At 45.2% G+C, this 21713-nt stretch overlaps 1 protein-coding gene and 2 non-coding genes across 3 annotated transcripts in view; all 3 read right to left on the bottom strand.

Moving 5' to 3' along the window:
* Positions 1 to 21713, bottom strand: part of LOC126176432 (ankyrin-3-like) — a 201088-nt gene that overhangs the window by 157567 nt on the left and 21808 nt on the right. Inside the window, exon 3 of the mRNA XM_049923589.1 lies at positions 11277 to 11369. Coding sequence (XP_049779546.1) covers positions 11277 to 11369 — 93 coding nt within the window. The remainder of the gene's footprint in view (positions 1 to 11276; positions 11370 to 21713) is intronic.
* Trnas-cga (transfer RNA serine (anticodon CGA)) lies at positions 1518 to 1592 on the bottom strand. Its single transcript has one exon. It is a non-coding gene; the product is annotated as a tRNA-Ser (tRNA).
* Positions 2120 to 2194, bottom strand: Trnas-cga (transfer RNA serine (anticodon CGA)). Its single transcript has one exon. It is a non-coding gene; the product is annotated as a tRNA-Ser (tRNA).

Raw genomic sequence — 21713 nt, 5'->3', positions numbered from 1 at the left:
AGATTAAAACTGTGTGCCCGACCGAGACTCGAACTCGGGACCTTTGCCTTTCGCGGGCAAGTGCTCTACCAACTGAGCTACCGAAGCACGACTCACGGCCGGTACTCACAGCTTTACTTCTGCCAGTACCTCGTCTAATACCTTCCAAACTTTACAGAAGCCCTCCTGCGAACCTTGCAGAACTAGCACTCCTGAAAGAAAGGATATTGCGGAGACATGGCTTAGCCACAGCCTGGGGGATGTTTCCAGAATGAGATTTTCACTCTGCAGCGGAGTGTGCGCTGATATGAAACTTCCTGGCAGATTAAAACTGTGTGCCCGACCGAGACTCGAACTCGGGACCTTTGCCTTTCGCGGGCAAGTGCTCTACCAACTGAGCTACCGAAGCACGACTCACGCCCGGTACTCACAGCTTTACTTCTGCCAGTACCTCGTCTCCTACCTTCCAAATTTTACAGAAGCTCTCCTGCGAACCTTGCAGAACTAGCACTCCTAAAAGAAAGGATATTGCGGAGACATGGCTTAGCCACAGCCTGGGGGATGTTTCCAGAATTAGATTTTCACTCTGCAGCGGAGTGTGCGCTGATATGAAACTTCCTGACAGATTAAAACTGTGTGCCTGACCGAGACTCGAACTCGGGACCTTTGCCTTTCGCGGGCAAGTGCTCTACCAACTGAGCTACCGAAGCACGACTCACGCCCGGTACTCACAGCTTTACTTCTGCCAGTACCTCGTCTCCTACCTTCCAAACTTTACAGAAGCTCTCCTGCGAACCTTGCAGAACTAGCACTCCTGAAAGAAAGGATATTGCGGAGACATGGCTTAGCCACAGCCTGGGGGATGTTTCCAGAATGAGATTTTCACTCCGCAGCGGAGTGTGCGCTGATATGAAACTTCCTGGCAGATTAAAACTGTGTGCCCGACCGAGACTCGAACTCGGGACCTTTGCCTTTCGCGGGCAAGTGCTCTACCAACTGAGCTACCGAAGCACGACTCACGCCCGGTACTCACAGCTTTACTTCTGCCAGTACCTCGTCTCCTACCTTCCAAACTTTACAGAAGCTCTCCTGCGAACCTTGCAGAACTAGCACTTCTGAAAGAAAGGATATTGCGGAGACATGGCTTAGCCACAGCCTGGGGGATGTTTCCAGAATGAGATTTTCACTCTGCAGCGGAGTGTGCGCTGGTATGAAACTTCCTGGCAGATTAAAACTGTGTGCCCGACCGAGACTCGAACTCGGGACCTTTGCCTTTCGCGGGCAAGTGCTCTACCAACTGAGCTACAGAAGCACGACTCACGCCCGGTACTCACAGCTTTACTTCTGCCAGTACCTCGTCTCCTACCTTCCAAACTTTACAGAAGCTCTCCTGCGAACCTTGCAGAACTAGCACTCCTGAAAGAAAGGATATTGCGGAGACATGGCTTAGCCACAGCCTGGGGGATGTTTCCAGAATGAGATTTTTACTCTGCAGCGGAGTGTGCGCTGATATGAAACTTCCTGGCAGATTAAAACTGTGCGCCCGACCGAGACTCGAACTCGGGACCTTTGCCTTTCGCGGGCAAGAGCTCTACCAACTGAGCTACCGAAGCACGACTCACGCCCGGTACTCACAGCTTTACTTCTGCCAGTACCTCGTCTCCTACCTTCCAAACTTTACAGAAGCTCTCCTGCGAACCTTGCAGAACTAGCACTCCTGAAAGAAAGGATATTGCGGAGACATGGCTTAGCCACAGCCTGGGGGATGTTTCCAGAATGAGATTTTCACTCTGCAGCGGAGTGTGCGCTGATATGAAACTTCCTGGCAGATTAAAACTGTGTGCCCGACCGAGACTCGAACTCGGGACCTTTGCCTTTCGCGGGCAAGTGCTCTACCAACTGAGCTACCGAAGCACGACTCACGCCCGGTACTCACAGCTTTACTTCTGCCAGTACCTCGTCTCCTACCTTCCAAACTTTACAGAAGCTCTCCTGCGAACCTTGCAGAACTAGCACTCCTGAAAGAAAGGATATTGCGGAGACATGGCTTAGCCACAGCCTGGGGGATGTTTCCAGAATGAGATTTTCACTCTGCAGCGGAGTGTGCGCTGATATGAAACTTCCTGGCAGATTAAAACTGTGTGCCCGACCGAGACTCGAACTCGGGACCTTTGCCTTTCGCGGGCAAGTGCTCTACCAACTGAGCTACCGAGGCACGACTCACGACTTCATATCAGCGCACACTCCGCTGCAGAGTGAAAATCTCATTCTGGAAACATCCCCCAGGCTGTGGCTAAGCCATGTCTCCGCAATATCCTTTCTTTCAGGAGTGCTAGTTCTGCAAGGTTCGCAGGAGAGCTTCTGTAAAGTTTGGAAGGTAGGAGACGAGGTACTGGCAGAAGTAAAGCTGTGAGTACCGGGCGTGAGTCGTGCTTCGGTAGCTCAGTTGGTAGAGCACTTGCCCGCGAAAGGCAAAGGTCCCGAGTTCGAGTCTCGGTCGGGCACACAGTTTTAATCTGCCAGGAAGTTTCATATCAGCGCACACTCCGCTGCAGAGTGAAAATCTCATTCTGGAAACATCCCCCAGGCTGTGGCTAAGCCATGTCTCCGCAATATCCTTTCTTTCAGGAGTGCTAGTTCTGCAAGGTTCGCAGGAGAGCTTCTGTAAAGTTTGGAAGGTAGGAGACGAGGTACTGGCAGAAGTAAAGCTGTGAGTACCGGCCGTGAGTCGTGCTTCGGTAGCTCAGTTGGTAGAGCACTTGCCCGCGAAAGGCAAAGGTCCCGAGTTCGAGTTCGGTCGGGCACACAGTTTTAATCTGCCAGGAAGTTTCATATCAGCGCACACTCCGCTGCAGAGTGAAAATCTCATTCTGGAAACATCCCCCAGGCTGTGGCTAAGCCATGTCTCCGCAATATCCTTTCTTTCAGGAGTGCTAGTTCTGCAAGGTTCGCAGGAGAGCTTCTGTAAAGTTTGGAAGGTAGGAGACGAGGTACTGGCAGAAGTAAAGCTGTGAGTACCGGGCGTGAGTTGTGCTTCGGTAGCTCAGTTGGTAGATCACTTGCCCGCGAAAGGCAAAGGTCCCGAGTTCGAGTCTCGGTCGGGCACACAGTTTTATTCTGCCAGGAAGTTTCATATCAGCGCACACTCCGCTGCAGAGTGAAAATCTCATTCTGGAAACATCCCCCAGGCTGTGGCTAAGCCATGTCTCCGCAATATCCTTTCTTTCAGGAGTGCTAGTTCTGCAAGGTTCGCAGGAGAGCTTCTGTAAAGTTTGGAAGGTAGGAGACGAGGTACTGGCAGAAGTAAAGCTGTGAGTACCGGGCGTGAGTCGTGCTTCGGTAGCTCAGTTGGTAGAGCACTTGCCCGCGAAAGGCAAAGGACCCGAGTTCGAGTCTCGGTCGGGCACACAGTTTTAATCTGCCAGGAAGTTTCATATCAGCGCACACTCCGCTGCAGAGTGAAAATCTCATTCTGGAAACATCCCCCAGGCTGTGGCTAAGCCATGTCTCCGCAATATCCTTTCTTTCAGGAGTGCTAGTTCTGCAAGGTTCGCAGGAGAGCTTCTGTAAAGTTTGGAAGGTAGGAGACGAGGTACTGGCAGAAGTAAAGCTGTGAGTACCGGGCGTGAGTCGTGCTTCGGTAGCTCAGTTGGTAGAGCACTTGCCCGCGAAAGGCAAAGGTCCCGAGTTCGAGTCTCGGTCGGGCACACAGTTTTAATCTGCCAGGAAGTTTCATATCAGCGCACACTCCGCTGCAGAGTGAAAATCTCATTCTGGAAACATCCCCCAGGCTGTGGCTAAGCCATGTCTCCGCAATATCCTTTCTTTCAGGAGTGCTAGTTCTGCAAGTTTCGCAGGAGAGCTTCTGTAAAGTTTGGAAGGTAGGAGACGAGGTACTGGCAGAAGTAAAGCTGTGAGTACCGGGCGTGAGTCGTGCTTCGGTAGCTCAGTTGGTAGAGCACTTGCCCGCGAAAGGCAAAGGTCCCGAGTTCGAGTCTCGGTCGGGCACACAGTTTTAATCTGCCAGGAAGTTTCATATCAGCGCACACTCCGCTGCAGAGTGAAAATCTCATTCTGGAAACATCCCCCAGGCTGTGGCTAAGCCATGTCTCCGCAATATCCTTTCTTTCAGGAGTGCTAGTTCTGCAAGGTTCGCAGGAGAGCTTCTGTAAAGTTTGGAAGGTAGGAGACGAGGTACTGGCAGAAGTAAAGCTGTGAGTACCGGGCGTGAGTCGTGCTTCGGTAGCTCAGTTGGTAGAGCACTTGCCCGCGAAAGGCAAAGGTCCCGAGTTCGAGTTCGGTCGGGCACACAGTTTTAATCTGCCAGGAAGTTTCATATCAGCGCACACTCCGCTGCAGAGTGAAAATCTCATTCTGGAAACATCCCCCAGGCTGTGGCTAAGCCATGTCTCCGCAATATCCTTTCTTTCAGGAGTGCTAGTTCTGCAAGGTTCGCAGGAGAGCTTCTGTAAAGTTTGGAAGGTAGGAGACGAGGTACTGGCAGAAGTAAAGCTGTGAGTACCGGGCGTGAGTCGTGCTTCGGTAGCTCAGTTGGTAGAGCACTTGCCCGCGAAAGGCAAAGGTCCCGAGTTCGAGTCTCGGTCGGGCACACAGTTTTAATCTGCCAGGAAGTTTCATATCAGCGCACACTCCGCTGCAGAGTGAAAATCTCATTCTGGAAACATCCCCCAGGCTGTGGCTAAGCCATGTCTCCGCAATATCCTTTCTTTCAGGAGTGCTAGTTCTGCAAGGTTCGCAGGAGAGCTTCTGTAAAGTTTGGAAGGTAGGAGACGAGGTACTGGCAGAAGTAAAGCTGTGAGTACCGGGCGTGAGTCGTGCTTCGGTAGCTCAGTTGGTAGAGCACTTGCCCGCGAAAGGCAAAGGTCCCGAGTTCGAGTCTCGGTCGGGCACACAGTTTTAATCTGCCAGGAAGTTTCATATCAGCGCACACTCCGCTGCAGAGTGAAAATCTCATTCTGGAAACATCCCCCAGGCTGTGGCTAAGCCATGTCTCCGCAATATCCTTTCTTTCAGGAGTGCTAGTTCTGCAAGGTTCGCAGGAGAGCTTCTGTAAAGTTTGGAAGGTAGGAGACGAGGTACTGGCAGAAGTAAAGCTGTGAGTACCGGGCGTGAGTCGTGCTTCGGTAGCTCAGTTGGTAGAGCACTTGCCCGCGAAAGGCAAAGGTCCCGAGTTCGAGTCTCGGTCGGGCACACAATTTTAATCTGCCAGGAAGTTTCATATCAGCGCACACTCCGCTGCGGAGTGAAAATCTCATTCTGGAAACATCCCCCAGGCTGTGGCTAAGCCATGTCTCCGCAATATCCTTTCTTTCAGGAGTGCTAGTTCTGCAAGGTTCGCAGGAGAGCTTCTGTAAAGTTTGGAAGGTAGGAGACGAGGTACTGGCAGAAGTAAAGCTGTGAGTACCGGGCGTGAGTCGTGCTTCGGTAGCTCAGTTGGTAGAGCACTTGCCCGCGAAAGGCAAAGGTCCCGAGTTCGAGTCTCTGTCGGGCACACAGTTTTAATCTGCCAGGAAGTTTCCTATCAGCGCACACTCCGCTGCAGAGTGAAAATCTCATTCAGGACTATTATACTTTCTGTGGTTAAGTGCAATAGCACGCAAGGAAGAACGGGTACATATTTTCGTAATGCGACAGGATATCTCAGTGGTACAAATGAACGTCGTGGACTGTAAGTGTTTTATGAAGTAACTTCCCCTTGACTCTCAGTGGGACAGCTTAGATAATTGTGCACGAATCAGTGAGGTGAGCGTGAATGATGTGATAAGAGTCAAATGTAGTGACATATATCACGTATACATTCTTGAAACTGAGAACCTTATGTCAACGAATCAGCATGGTTTTAGAAGGCATTGCTCTGGGGAAGCTTAGCTTGCCATTTTACAGATGATTTACTGTGAATTATTGATGAAGTGTTATAGGGAGATTCCATACGTCTAGATATCCGGAAAGCATTTGACACGGTGTCCCATTGCAAGCTGTTCATAAAGGTACGAGCATAGGAAATAAGTTTATAGATATGTGATAGGAGCGTACACAGTGGGTACTCACACATACGAGTGGTTCGACGACTTCTTAAGTAATAGAACCCATTATGTTGTCATCGGCGGCGAGTGTTCATCGGAGACAAGGGTATCGTCAGGACTGTCCCACGGAAGTGTGCAGAGCCGCCGCTGTTCTCTAAATATGGTAAATACATGAACTGACGGGCAGTGAGGGCAGGAATCTGCTGTTTGCTAGTGATGCCCTGTTGTAGAAAAAGGTGGCGAAGTTGAATGAAGGAAGATACAAGATGACTTAGATAAAAGTTCCGGTTGGTGCGATGAATGGCTGATAGCCCTAAATGTGGAAAAATGTACGTCAATGCGGATGAGCAGGAAGAACAAACCTGAAATATTCAGGTACAGTATTAGTTGTGTCCAGCTTGACACAATATATGGTCGTAACGTTGCAAAACGATACGACATGAAACGAGCATGTGAGAACAATGGTAGGGAGGGCGAATTGTCAACTTTGGTTTACTGGGAGAAAGGAAAGGGTGGATCACCTGTAAAGAGACCGCATATAGGACGCTAGTGGGACCTGTTCTTGAGTAATGCTCGAGTGTCTGGGATCCGTACAAAGTGAGATTGAATGAAGACATCGAAGCAATTCAGAGGCGAGCTACGAAATTTATTTCCGGGTTTTCCGAACAACACGTAAGTCTTGCGGAGATGCTTCGAGGACTCAAATGGGAATCCCTGGACTGAAGGCGACGTCCTTTTCGAGAAACTCTGTTGAGAAAATTTAGAAAACCGGCATGAAGCAGACTGCCGAACGATTCTCCTATTGCCAACATACATTGCGCGTAAGTACAACTAAGATAAGATACGAGAAATTAGGTCTCATTTGGAGGCATGTCGGCAGTCGTTTTCCCCCGTTCTATTTACGAGTGGAACAGGAAAGGAAATGACTAGTAGTGTTACAGGGTACCCTCCGCCTCGCACCGTATGTTGGCCTGCGAAGTGTCTATGTACATGTAGATATTACTGTCTCTACCACATAAATTTTGCGTAGTTTACGGAACCAGCATCTGACAACTATATGAAGTACAGAGAGACTTGATATTACAGATTATGTGTCAATGTCTGAGCCGAAGAAGGTGGAACTGTGACAACAGTGCAAATATCAATAGGGAACGGACTGCACAGACATACGGGAACTAAGTTTCAAATTGTGCTTCAAACTACTGTTTTGTAAAACATGAAATGAAGAAACAGCTCCTTTGTTGCAGTCAGACTTCAGCTGCCCAAGAAATGGATGGGCCAAATTATTTCTTGAATATGGGAGTGTAGTGATGCGTGCATAAGCCTACGTCCGATGCCGAAATCGGAACTCTTCCAGATTTCTGAAAGACCAGCACTTTCGCCAGGCCAGCAGCTCCGTCGTTTTCTGGGGAAATAAGCACCATTTCGAGATATTGTGACGCTGCTTGACACGGCCCCTGTGCCGCCACAGCTGCAACAAGACCGGCTTTCTCTTGTATGAAAACTAACTGCCTGGCTAGGCAGTTGGTTGCCAGCCCGAAGCCGCCGTTCTTCCTGCCCAAGTCTGTCTTTGTATGGACTCCCCCTAGTTACTGGGGCACTGGGCACTTGCCAGCGCCTCAAACCCTCTTCATCTGGGCGGGATGCAACCGCCCCGCCGGCAGCGTAAAATCATTTAGGTCACCACATCTGACGCAGCACTGCCGAGATATGCCGACCATCCAAGGCACTGGCAGTACTGGGATCGCAGTAAACGCTGTAGTTGCGAACCTGCTTCACGTCACTAGGAAGTTCGACGCCCGACGACGCCTGTGGAACTTCAACGCGATGAGTCACGCAGAGTCACACCGCTGGACAAAGGGACAAAGGTGTGTGCCTGTAATTGCTGTAGTTTGTTGGAGTAATAAAGAATTTACATGCAAGCCATTACTCTTGCTGGAACCATCTTCACATCCGACGGATTCCCGTAGCACTTGACAACTCTTCTGACGCACAGCGCCCCGGTGGGAAAGCTATCACTGTACTGGTCACTAGAAGAGCGGCACCTCCAAACCTCCGTAGGGTCACTGCAGTCCCAGTTCTCAATATTTTGAATCCTAGAGGGGCACATGCGAGCGTTTGCGTTGCTGCACAGCTAGGCTACAAGCAAAATCAGGCCGAAAGCAACAAAAAATTAGAAAGAGAATGTATGAGCACGTGACGGTACAGCCCCCAAAAAGGTGCCCAGAAACTAAGAGCGCAGACGCGGCAGTGCATGCACGGTTTCTTGAGGGCTGAATGAGAGACGTAGCCGCGTAAGCGCGTGTTTGACAGTAAAAGAGGGCGCAAATGTGACACCTGGAAACCGTGCTGAGCTGCCCACACCGGCACCAGCTCTGAAGTTTCACCGCTCGATGACGGCACTCTTTGACACACTCCTATTGGGTCGTTCTGGAAGTATGAAAATTCCTGGCGACTAGCAGGCGTTCAGGATGCTCTGAAAACACTTAGTCGGAATTTGGCCGTTGGGATCAAAGAACGGTGGGGTAGTTTGGCATGAATGCCCAGAGGGACCAGCAAAAATGCTGAATATAACTCAATAAAAAAGTTAACCCATTAAGATACTGAGAATCCAGTCCGCAAAAAAATGAGAAAATGAATGCGAGGTTTTAGACGCGCCCTCGGTACGATGTAAAGTTCCCAGGTTATTGTACGTCAAATATTTTGTGAACAATACAGACTTTAGAAATTAATACCTTGACCAATTTTTACAAAAGCTGTATTTATGAATAGGTCTAGTAGAGAACAATCAAAAACTAGTTCTTATAAACATTATCAGTTTGAAAGACACACTTGGACGTATATTCCGAGAGGGAAAATAGCGAATTTTTGCCATAAGATTAATTAATTAGTTAATTGCTTCTTTTCTTGCTTGACTGACTGTGCTTCGACACAAGAAGCAAAGCGTAACCAAAAAACGACAAAATTAAAAAGATATCTGGCGTGTTTCAGATTCTGCTCAAGAGTTCCAGTGATACTCGTTAATAATCCACAAATATGGCATTGAAACTTCTTCACAGTCTGAATAGAACTGCATGTTGATACTGAGCCATTTGATGTCCACAAAACATACTGGAAAACATCTTCCACGTTTCCATTTCCCGTGGCGTCGTCTTACTCTGTGATCTTGGAGTAGCACCCGCATTTCATGCCATGAGAGGGTCGATGTGCAAGGCGTCGTCCAACGGTGTCATGTTTTGTTAGTACCTTTATCTACACACCCTATGCGTTTGGATTCAACCGAACCATTCCAGAAGGCTTTTGACAACGTTCCTCAAATGCGATTTCAAGTTGCATGTCTATGAAGCATCGTCCCGGCTATGCTACTGCATTCGTCACTTGCTGTCAGAAAGTCGCATTTCGTAGTAATTGACGGAAAGTCATGGCGTAAAACAGAAGTAATATCTGGTGTTTTCCAAGGAGGTGTTTTAGGCCCTCTGTTGTTCCTGATCCACATAAACGGTTTAGGGGACAATCTGATCAACCTCTTAGATTGTTAGCAAATGACGCTGTCATTTGTCGTCTAATAAAGTAACAGCTGATCAAAACAACTTGTAAAACAATGTAGGCAAGATATCTGTTGGTGCGAAAAGTGGCAACTAACTCTAAATAATAGAACGTGTGAAGTCATCCACATGATTACTAAAAGGAATCCACTAAATTTCAGTTACAAGATAAAACACACAAATCTGGGGCCTGTATATTCAACTACACTCTTAAGGACTACACTTACGGATAAATTAAATTGTACGATCACATAGATAAAGCTGTGGGGAAAGCAAACCAAAGACTGAGATTTATTTGCAGAATACTTAGAAAATGTAACAGGTCTACTACAGAGACTGCTTACACTACTCTTGTTCGCCATCTTCTGGAGAACTGCTGTGTGGTGTGGGACCTTAACCACATAGCCGAGAGAATTCGACGGTTATGATACGCGAATTTGAGTGGCGATTATTAAAGCAAAGGGATTTTCTTTCCACTGGGCAACGTAGAGTACCTAGAACGCCGCACATAGTACACTAGCATATCGAAGATATATATCGAAGCAAGTGGCAGCAAATGAATTTTTATATTTATATAATCAAAGACTGGAGCACAGCTCCCCCCACTGGCATTGTCCCCCCCTCTGAGGAGGATAATATAGCTACTACTACGAATTTTACACTTAATAATGCTGATGCTAGTGCACATGGTAATGGTTGGTGGCTCTAGTACGTGGTGGTAAAGTGGAGAATAAAGGAAGGACAGGTGCTTTGATTCAGTTTCTACAGTAATGCGTGGCACCACCGACAACTTTAATCTTTGCACAATTCAGTGCACCCTTAAGCCGTACTGACACAGACTCTGATTCATTTACTTTACGACGATTGCTTGTCCTAAGAACCTACGGCATTGTAGACTTACAGTAAGATGAACCAGGATCTCTGTTATACACCTCACTTACCTGAAATGTTCGATATGCAGTAACTTCTCAGCTGTTAAGTCTCCAGCCATGATACAGTCTCCAGTTTACCACCACGTACTAGAGCCACAGTAATTCAACCATTACCATGCACACTAGCATCAGCACTAGTAAGTGTAAAATCCAGTACGCATCAACAAAACACTGAAGGACCATGAAGAATAACTTGCTCACCTACTCCGCTCTTCGTAGTAATTGCAATATTGTCAATAGCTTTATACACCGTAAGGCGCAAACTCCTTCTCCTCCTAAAATAACGCGGCGTAACTAGTCTGTGTCAATACTGCTGCACGTGCGGCTGCTCGACAACTGACTCCGTCTTACCAGAAACGTCCCTTTATTCTTATCATGAAATATCAATCAGCAACTTTATGTTCAGTGTGTGAAAGTATTTCGTTAGCGCCCACGTACATAGGTAGGGATGATAATTATAATACAAAGAGTAATCAAAGCCGGCACTGAGAAACTGAATTATTCGTTTTTCCCGCAAGCTGTCCGAGAGTGTAACGATAGAGAAATAGCTTGTAAGTGATTCGATGAAACCTCTGCCAGGAACGTACTTGTGAAGTGCCGAGTAATCATGTGAATATAGATGTTTCAAAATTCAGAGTAGTTACTGTACAAGAAATAATGGGCCCTTCTTGACAAACTGTTGCTCACAGCTACGCTACTTTCCACAGTTAACTCTGGCATTCATAAAAACAGTGCTAGTAACTTTTCCCACAGTACGGATCAGATGCTTAAATTACCTGGACGTTTCTGGAATGGATGGCCCAGTGTAAGTAGGTCCAGTCCCTCTGAGGCTCGTACAGCAACATTGGCTTGGCGAGATCCGTCACCACCTGTAAGAACGTTATATCCAATTAACGATCAATTATTCTACACAACTAAGTTATTAGATCTGCAAAAGGAACAAAGGCTTCGGTGATTTAGTTTGTGCCACAGAGTAGAACCTTGCATGATACCCTAAACGATGGTGGCAAAATAGAGAACTCAACGAAATCATAAGGTGTATCTACGTCCTTAATGTCTGAGCAATAATACGTAGCAGGACATCCTAGAAGCTACAATTTGATTTGGTCATTCGGCTCCGCACTCATCTGTTGAAGTAACTGAAAAATTCAGAAAAAAACTACACCACACTACCAATAATTTTAACTTTTTTGAGATAATAGTGAACAGTGTCGTTTGCCACGGTTCCTGTTTTTGCCTTTATTTACTGCTGTTTCGAGTTTCCGCCCTTTTCTAGAGGGCGTTGCGGAGCCTCCGCGAGCATGCTGCTAGCGCGCCCGATGGGAGGAGGCGCTGTGTACCGTGCCGAGGGCGGACGAGGCAGCTGAGGCGAGTGTTGGGCCCTGGACGACCGTTCTGCAGCGGGACGCTCGGTCCCTCTATGCTAAGTCTGGATGGGCCCAAAAACCCGGGGCGTGAAGACAGAAGAGGCCTTAAAACTGTGAACAAAGTTTGGTTTCCGGTCATGGGCTGGGGAAGCTATGAAGTCCGTCAGCGGCTGCCAATAACCTCCAGAAGGTGCTGTCGTCACTGAAAGTAAGATTTTTCATCTAGTTAGTGCAACGGTCGTCGCCTGGCGGGGTCAGTCTCCCAGTTTTGCGGGAGCTATTAATAACTGTGTGGCAACGTTTCTATGCTTTGAGTTTGTGATCGGAAATTGCCTTGCGTGTGTGTTACGCCATGCTGACTTACTTAAGGCACGCGTAAAGAATAGAAACAAAAAGAAGAAAAATTTTTTGCTGTGGATCTTCTGCAAACCATTGTTTTCCCAAGGACGGCGTAGGTCACTGTTTGGATAAGCACGTTGTAAAAATTTTAAATAACCCTGTACTGTCTGACGGAGAGATAGAGTAGACTATAGTCCATTAATTTTATGGATGTCTGAAATGCGAGATTATGTTAATGTTCGCTAATATCTGCAGTGTTTTAGTACATAGGCATATTTAACTTTAGTCACTGTTACTATGTACATATTCTTGTGTTTCGGAGTTTGGTCCCCGTGGCATTTCAGTGCTCTATTTAGTTATCTTTTAGGTAGTGCTAGAGTTTTTATTTGGTAATCCTCCTAGCCACGACTGATGTCGGTTGCTCGGTCTGTCTGAAATGTTGGGTCTATTGGCTCTCCTCAGTCCCGAATGTCCGTATTGATACCACGGCGGTAGTTCTGCCGGAATCTCATTTGCAGAAGTTATCAGTTCTTGTGAGCACAAATAAAGCTACCTTTGTCTCTGTAATTTTCGTCCGCTGGTCAGCAAGCTTTGGGTAATAATTAAAAATCGCCAAATGGTCTTCGTCCAACTTAGTCGCTCTTGTTAGACGAGTTCCCTTTCCAGTTCGGGTAAATGTTTCCTCCTCCTGGTGGAGCCATCCTCTTCCCCGAGCCACGCTGGGGTAAGAACTGCCCGAGCGTCTACTGCTTCTCAATGTTCCATGAGAATGAAATAAGAGGTTAATTATCTACTCCACCGTTATGCCCAAAAAAGGCGAATCAGAGTAGTTCATGATAACCTAAGTACTGTAAACAATTAAGATAGTTCTAGGTTTGGAGATATTGCTGTTTGGTAAAATTTAGCCTTCTGTGTCGGTAGTCCGGCGTATTCCACGATCCAACATCGTTATAGAATTGAAAGACTTGGTTATGATGCATTTGCTGAGACGTGACTTACTTATTTGCTATTGATGTTAATTGCGTTAGAAGAATTTTCTTTAATCTGTGGTTATATCTCTTAATGATTAATCGCCCTTAACGCTGTAACATTTAATGTACGTCTGTCCCATATGTCACCTACCCTCAACGCTTCACTTCAGATTTGCATTTATTGTCACACCCTTCAGTGCAAACCACAGAACACGCAAGTGTGACAATGAGAGAATATTTGCACTCGTAATATTTGGTATATAACTTAAGAATTCCTTAACAAAGAATAGGAATCTGTAATTACTCCTTTAAACAAACACATATTTAAGACCATAAACGATACGGATCAACGGTTAATAAAGTCACATAGATCTAGAGCAAGGATCACCTTTTCAGTCTCTGAAGACGATACTTTCGTTGTTTGGCCACATGGTAGTGAGAATTTAAACCGGTTTTTGGAACACCTGAATTCAATCCACCCGAATATTCAGTTCACTATGGAGGTGGAGAAGAATGGATGCCTTCCCTTCCTTGATGTGTTGGTCAGAAGGAAGACTGATGGTACGTTGTGACATTGTGTTTATAGGAAGCCTACTCACACCGACTTTTATCTGTGAGCTGATAGTTGTCACCATTCAGCTCACCATGAAGGGGTACTTCGTACCTTGGTTGATAGGCCCACGTTATCTCAGACCCTGAAAGTTTGGCAGCTGAGCTATCACATCTCGAAGACAACTTTCATCAGAATGGTTATAGTGAGAGGCAGATCAAACGTCCATTGCACTATCAGCCTTCTGTGTAACGTGTGAGTGACGATAGCAACGAAGTGGCACCTAAGTCTATTGCCTTTTTGCCTTACGCAGGAAGCATTTCCAACAGGATTCGCCGTATTTTGCGAAACTATGTGAAATGTGTTTTTCGACCACCTTCTAAGATTAAGGCCCTGCTGGCGTCCGTAAAAGATGATCTTGGTTTGCGTAAGGCTGGTGTGTCTTGTGTTCCTTGCAGTTGTGGCATGTCATTTATTGGTCAGACAATCAGGACTGGGCAAGACCGGTGTACTGAACGTTAGCGTCAAACACGCTCACAACAGCAGAGCAAATCCGCTATTGCAGAACATTGCCTTGACACCGGTCTGTTTCACAGAGGAAGGCCGCACTGCAGTTCCTTCTCTAAATCCTCGCACAAACGAAAAAATGGCTGACATCGAAATAAGTGTCCAAGGAATAGAAAAGCAACTGAAATCACTCAACAGAGGAAAGTCCACTGGACCTGACGGGATACCAATTCGATTCTACACAGAGTACGCGAAAGAACTTGCCCCCCTTCTAACAGCCGTGTACCGCAAGTCTCTAGAGGAACGCAAGGTTCCAAATTATTGGAAAAGAGCACAGGTAGTCCCAATCTTCAAGAAGGGTCGTCGAGCAGATGCGCAAAACTATAGACCTATATCACTGACGTCGATCTGTTGTAGAATTTTAGAACATGTCGTTTTTGGAAACCCAGAATCTACTATGTAGGAATCAACATGGATTCCGGAAACAGCGATCGTGTGAGACCCAACTCGCTTTATTTGTTCATGAGACCCAGAATATATTAGATACAGCCTCCCAGGTAGATGCTATTTTTCTTGACTTCAGGAAGGCGTTCGATACAGTTCCGCACTGTCGCCTGATAAACAAAGTAATAGCCAACGGAATACCTGACCAGCTGTGTGGCTGGATTAAAGAGTTTTTAGCAAACAGAACACAGCATGTTGTTATCAATGGAGAGACGTCTACAGACGTTAAAGTAACCTCTGGCGTGCCACAGGGGAGTGTTATGGGACCATTGCTTTTCACAATATATATAAATGACCTAGTAGATAGTGTCGGAAGTTCCATGCGGCTTTTCGCGGATGATTCTGTAGTATACAGAGAAGTTGCAGCATTAGAAAATTGTAGCGAAATGCAGGAAGATCTGCAGCGGATAGGTACTTGGTGCAGGGAGTGGGAACTGACCCTTAACATAGACAAATGTAATGTATTGCGAATACATAGAAAGAAGAATCCTTTATTGTATGATTATATGATAGCAGATACAAACACTGGTAGCAGTTACTTCTGTAAAATACCTGGGAGTATGCGTGTGGAACGATTTGAAGTGGAATGATCATATAAAATTAATTGTTGGTAAGGCGGGTACCAGGTTGAGATTCATTGGGAGAGTCCTTAGAAAATGTAGTCCATCAACAAAGGAGGTGGCTTACAAAACACTCGTTCGACCTGTACTTGAGTATTGCTCATCAGTGTGGGTTCCGTACCAGATCGGGTTGACGGAGGAGATAGAGAAGATCCAAAGAAGAGCGGCGGGTTTCGTCACAGGGTTATTTGGTAACCGTGATAGCGTTACGGAGATGTTTAACAAACTCAAGTGGCAGACTCTGCAAGAGAGGCGCTCTGCATCGCGGTGTAGTTTCCTCGCCAGGTTTCGAGAGGGTGCGTTTCTGGATGAGGTATCGAATATATTGCTTCCCCCTACTTATATCTCCCGAGGAGATCACGAATGTAAAATTAGAGAGATTAGAGCGCGCACGGAGGCTTTCAGACAGTCGTTCTTCCCGCAAACCATACGCGACTGGAACAGGAAAGGGAGGTAATGACAGTGGCACGTAAAGTGCCCTCCGCCATACACCGTTGGGTGGCTTGCGGAGTATAAATGTAGATGTAGATGTAGATGTAGATGCCATCCTATGGAATACATGGAATACAACAACACGGAGATTCTGGATTGCACGTCCAGCTATTGGGATATTATTTAGGAAGCTGTTGAAATCAAACTATCAAGCAACCTTATAAACAGAGATGGTGGATTTTGTTTATCTGCTTGGAATCCGGCTTTGCCTCTCATCAAAAAACCGAAGGACAGAATTAGTGCTACCTCACCTGTTGATTAATAGTCCCTATCGATATTTATGATGTTGGTTATCTTCGGTTGTGTGTTAACTCTGCGGTTACTTCTTCTGTGTGTGGTATCTTCCTTGTTTCTCCTCTGTGAACCGAGGTATTAAATTCCCTTGCACATTGCTTCCTCTTTGCAGTTGTGCCTTGAGAATGGCAGGGTGTGCTCCTGTCGAAATATCGGCGGTGGTCGACGACGTCACCCGGCTGCAAACCCGTAAGTTATTTGAATTGCAGGATACGCTTAATGGTATGAACAGTCTACTGAGTACAGAATATGGACAGAAAGTAAATCGAAGAAAGATGAAATAAAAAAGTGAGGTTGCAGAAACGAGAAGAGTGAGGAACTTAATATCAGCATTGGTGATCGTAAGGTAGATGAAATTAAGGATTTCTGATACCTTGCCAGCAAAGTAAACCATTAACAAATGAACAAGGAAGAGATAAAGAGCTGGCTGGCAAAAGGATATTCCTGGACAAAAGAAGTCTGCTACTACCAAACTTAGATCTAAATTTGAGAAAGAAATTTCTGAGCATGTACGTTTTGAGCACAGCATTCTATGGTAGTCGGACATGGAGTGTGGGAAAACGGGAAAGGTAAAGAATCGAATCATTGAGAATATAGTGGTATAGAAGAATGTTGAAAATTAGGTGGAATGATAAGGAATGAGGAGTTTCTCCTCAAAATAGACGAGGTAAGGGCTATATGAAAAATAACGAGTAGAAAAAGGGATACGGTGATAGGACATACATTAAGACATCAGGGAATAACTTCCATGGAGCTAGAGAGAGCTGTTGAGAGTAAAAACTGTAGAGGATCACATACATTTGAATAAATCCAGGTTAAAAGTTTTTCTGTTAAATACGATTAATGAGATACACCTGGTTTCTATCACATTATATTATTGCTACAGTTAATTTGTTTTGAGCTGTGCTTGGTTAGTATTTAACCACTAAATGAACTGTTGTTTCGTTTCTATGTTTAAAGATAGCTGTAGCCGTCAATAATATATCGTGACATTTAGTTTTGGAAATTGTCCGGTGCGATACGTTATTCAGCGATACGTTTTAGCGTAAAATGTGGTAACCAGATTGTTTACCGGAATAAATGGTGTTCAGGTTATTTTCCAGGCAAAAAAAAAAATCAATATAAAAACTCCCTTAACACCCTGCGTTTCAGGAAACGTTGTGTATCTTGTAACCTGTGGCTGACGTTATTTGACAGGCACAGGGCACAAATAGTGCAGAGAAGGTGAAGTTTTACCGATATGTGTGATGTCAAGTGTAATTAAGACACTCTGACGTCAACATATTAGTATTCCAAAACCATATAAAATTTGGGTGTGTCTCTCGAGAAAGCAATAAAAGGAAAATGCACTGAAGATACCTATACACTGGCAACATGTTTGAAGAGTGTTGGAAAAATATCTTCTTGCAAAAATATTTTCTTGCAAAAATATTTTCTTGCAAAAATGTCGGCCATTTTAATTATTTACCATTTCTAGTGCGCAAAGGAACAGACCTTTATTACTATTACCCCTCTATCTTCAGCTATGTTATATAGCGCCACATTTCTAAAGCCTGGATTTTCTTCTTCTATTGTCTTTTTGCCTGAGGTCTTTATCGTTAACGTTTCCTTTCAGTCAAGACTACACTCAAAACAAATACCTTCAGAACACATTTTGTAATACTATAATTTATATTAAAAGTCTAAAAACTTTTTTAGAAATGTATTTCTTGCAATTGCAAGTTTACAATTTGTACTTCGATCCTCATCAGTTAATACGCTCACAAATAGCACAACTGCTTCTAATTGTAGTAACTCAATTCGTAATCTAGTTTCTTCAGCACCGGCTGATTCAGTTCGGCTACATTCCATTTCCCTTACCTTGCGTATTGTGTATTGAACCAGGGATCTAGAAACGATGGAGAGGCGTCGTCTTGCCGTAGGCCTCAGTGGTTCACAACCCTACAGCAGGCCACAGCAGTCCACCCGACCCACCGCCGCCCCACAACGAACCCAGATTTATTGTAAGGTTCGGCCCCCAGTCGAACCCCTCCCCGGGAACGTCTCATACCAGACAAGTGTACCCCAAATGTTGGCGTGGTATAGTAACTATGGTGTACGTGGAGACAGTCTTTCTGCAGCAATCGCCGACATGGTGTAACTGAGGAGGAATAAGGGGAAAAAGCCCACATTCATCGAGGCAGGTGAAAAATCGCCTAAATACCATCCACAAGTTGTTCAGCACACAGAACGTCGACACTAATCCGTCGGGCGGTTTCGTGCTGGGGACTGGCACGCCTTCCCGCTCGGGAAGCAGCGCGTTAGACCGCGCGGCTAGCCGGGCGGGCTTACCCTTGTCTTACTTTTGTTGATTTTAATCTTTTAATTTCTTTTTAAGACACTATCTATACCGTTTAAATGCTGTTCTAAATCCTTTGTTTCTGACAGAATTGCAGTGATATCAGCAGACCTAATATATCTTCTCTCTGAACTTTAATTCCATTCCCAAATTTCTCATCGGTAAGGTAATTCGCATTATCAAGCGAAGGATCCCGCTACTGTTCGGTTACACTATTGGTGACAAATCACCAACATGAAACACTTAAGACCATCTGAAACGAACTGAAGTGGGATGATCATATAAAAGTAGTTGTAGGAAGGGAAGATGCCAGGATGAAATTCAGTGAAAGATCATAAAGAAACGTAATTCATCCGCTAAGGAAGTGGCTTACAAACGTTTCTTCGTTCATTCTCGTGTGTGGCTCAAGGGTGCGGAACTTTTACCAAATTCATAGAAGGAGAAGAGACGGAACAATGAAGTACGTTGCGTTTCTTCACGGGATCATTTAGTTGGTGCGAGATCTTTACTGAGATGCTTAGTAACTCCACTGCCAGGAACTAAACAGCAGTGCTGTGCATCACGTAAGGATTTACTGTTCGTTTTCGAGAGCGTACGTTCTGGGCAGAGCTGGATGACATATTACATCGTCGCAAAGACATCCCATAAAATTACCACGAGAACTTTAGAGAAATTAGAGCTCATATGGAGGCTTACCGACAATCACTTCTACTACGCGCCATTCACGAATCGAACAGGGAAGACTGGAAAAACATAGTGGTATCAAAACTACACTTTGCAGTATACCGTTTCTTGTCATGGCGCACGCCTAACGTACCTCCCGTCTCGGTTGGTGTTCTGATGTGCCTCGTCACTAATTCTATTCCTCTGCCAACTTCTTCGTCTCAGAGTAACACTTGCAACATGGGTCCTGAAGTATTTGCTGGATGTATTCAAATCCCTTTTCCATGGAAGTTACTCCCTGATATCTCGACAAATGTCCTATCATCCTGACCCTTCTTCTTCCCATTGTTTTCCATATATTCCTTTCCTCGTCTATTCTGCGGAAAAGCTCCTTATTCCTTATCAGTCCACCTAATTTTCAAGATACTTCTGTAGCACCATGTCTCAAATGCTTCGATTCTCTTCTTTTCTGGTTTTCCCACATTCCATGTTCCATACCATACAAACGTAAATACTCAGAAATTTCTTCCTCAAACTAAGGGCTACGTTTTACATTGGTATACTTCCTTTGGCGAGGAACAGCCTTTCTGTCAGAGCTAGTTTGCCTTTCGTGTCCTCATTGCTTCGTTCGTCATGGGTCATTTTGCTATCTGCTCTGTGATCACCAGTTACGATGTCAAATTTCCAACTTTTCTCATCTCTGCTACGACTCATTGGTTTTGTCTTTCTTCGATTTACTCTTAATCCATATTCCGTGCTCCTTAGACTGTTCATTCAGTTAAATATATACAGTAAATTATTCATTGCTTTCCCTCAAGACAGCATTTTCATCACCTAATGTTACCATTCTTGAATTTTAGTTTCACTCTTGCAGATTCCTTTCATTTCCGTCATTGATTCTTCGATGTATAGACTGGACTGCATGTGCGAAAGACTACAGCACTGTCTACCACGCTTCTTAATCCGAGCAATTCGTTCTTCGTCTTCCAATATTATTTTTCCCCCCCAGACTCCTGTAAACGCTGTATGTTACCTGTCCTTCCCTACAGTTTACCATCATGTATAAAGTAATTTCGAACATCTTTACGCTGTTGAATATTTTTTCCAGATCTGTAAATACCTAAGAACGCGTCTTGAAATTTTTTAGTCTTGCTTCCTTTATAAACCGCAAAGTCAGAATTGTCTCTCTGGTATCATTACCCATCCCAAAGCCAAACTTAACCTCATCCACAATTTTATATTCAATTTTTCGCTGTATTAATCCAATTAGTAAACTGGATACATGTGCTGTTAAGCTGATTTTGTGATAATTCTTGCGATTCTCGGCTCTTGCAATCTTTGGAATTTTGTGTCTGATAGTTTTCTACACACCTTTTTTGGAGTCCTCAGCCTTCTGGCTGGTTTGATGAGGCCCGCCTCTCCTATTCCTCTCCTGTGCCAACCTCTTCATCTCGAAGTAACACTTGCAACCTACGTCCTCAATTATTTGCTGAATGTATTCTAATCTTTGTCTCTCTCTACAGTTTTTACCCACTACAGCTCCCTCCACTACCATGGAAGTAATTCCCTGATGTCTTAACCGATGCCCTATCATCCTGCCACTTCTCCTTGTCGGCGTTTTCCATAGAGTCCTCTCCGCTCCGATTCTGTGCAGAACTTCCCCATTCCTTACCTTAACAGTCCAACCAATTTTCAGTATTATTCTGTTGCACTACATCTGAAATACTTCAATTCTTTTCTGTCCCGATTATCTCACAGTCCATGTTCCACTACCATACAATGCTGGACTCCAAACGTACTTTCTCAGAAATGTCTTCCTCAAATTAACGCCTTGGTTTGATACAAGCCGACTTCTCTCGGCCAGGAATGTCCTTTCTACCAGTGCTAGTTCACTTTTTACGTCCTCCTTGATCCGTCCGTCATTGGGTTTTTGCTGCCTAATTTGCATCAGCTCCATGAAAAACGATCCCGATGTTAAGTTTCTCGCTGTTCTCATTTATGCTACTTCTCATTACTTTCGTCTTCCTTCGGCTTACTCTCAACCTATATTCTGTACTTAGACTGTTAATTCCATTCATCAGATAGCGACATCATTAGCGAATCGTATCATTCATATCATATCACCTTGAATTTATTTCCACTCCTTAACCTTTCTTTTATTTCCATCATTGCTTCTTCGATGTATTGATACAACAGTAGGGGCAAAGCACTACATGCCTGTCTTTCAAAATTTTTAATCCGGTCGCGCGGTTCCAGACTGTAGCGCCTAGAACCGCTCGGCCACCCAGGCCGGCCGATTTTAATTTCAGCAAAGGTTGTTTCCTACATGCTGAGTCAGGCCTTTCGAAAATCATTTCATTTTAGATTTCTTCACATTTTTCTTCTTAGCTTCCTGCACTTCCTGTTTATGTCATTTCTTAGCTACTTACACGCATCAAAAAAAGTTTTGCATCGCCTCGGTTCTGAGAGTTTCGGAACCGGTACAGAAAATTGGAATAGAGATCAACATTTCATTGCTCATCAAAACCACACATTGCATGTTGTACCACCACACAGCGAGGTTTTCAG

Source organism: Schistocerca cancellata, chromosome 3, assembly GCF_023864275.1.
Source record: "Schistocerca cancellata isolate TAMUIC-IGC-003103 chromosome 3, iqSchCanc2.1, whole genome shotgun sequence".
Taxonomy (NCBI): Eukaryota; Metazoa; Arthropoda; class Insecta; order Orthoptera; family Acrididae; genus Schistocerca; species Schistocerca cancellata.
This window is presented reverse-complemented; position numbering and strand designations above follow the sequence as displayed.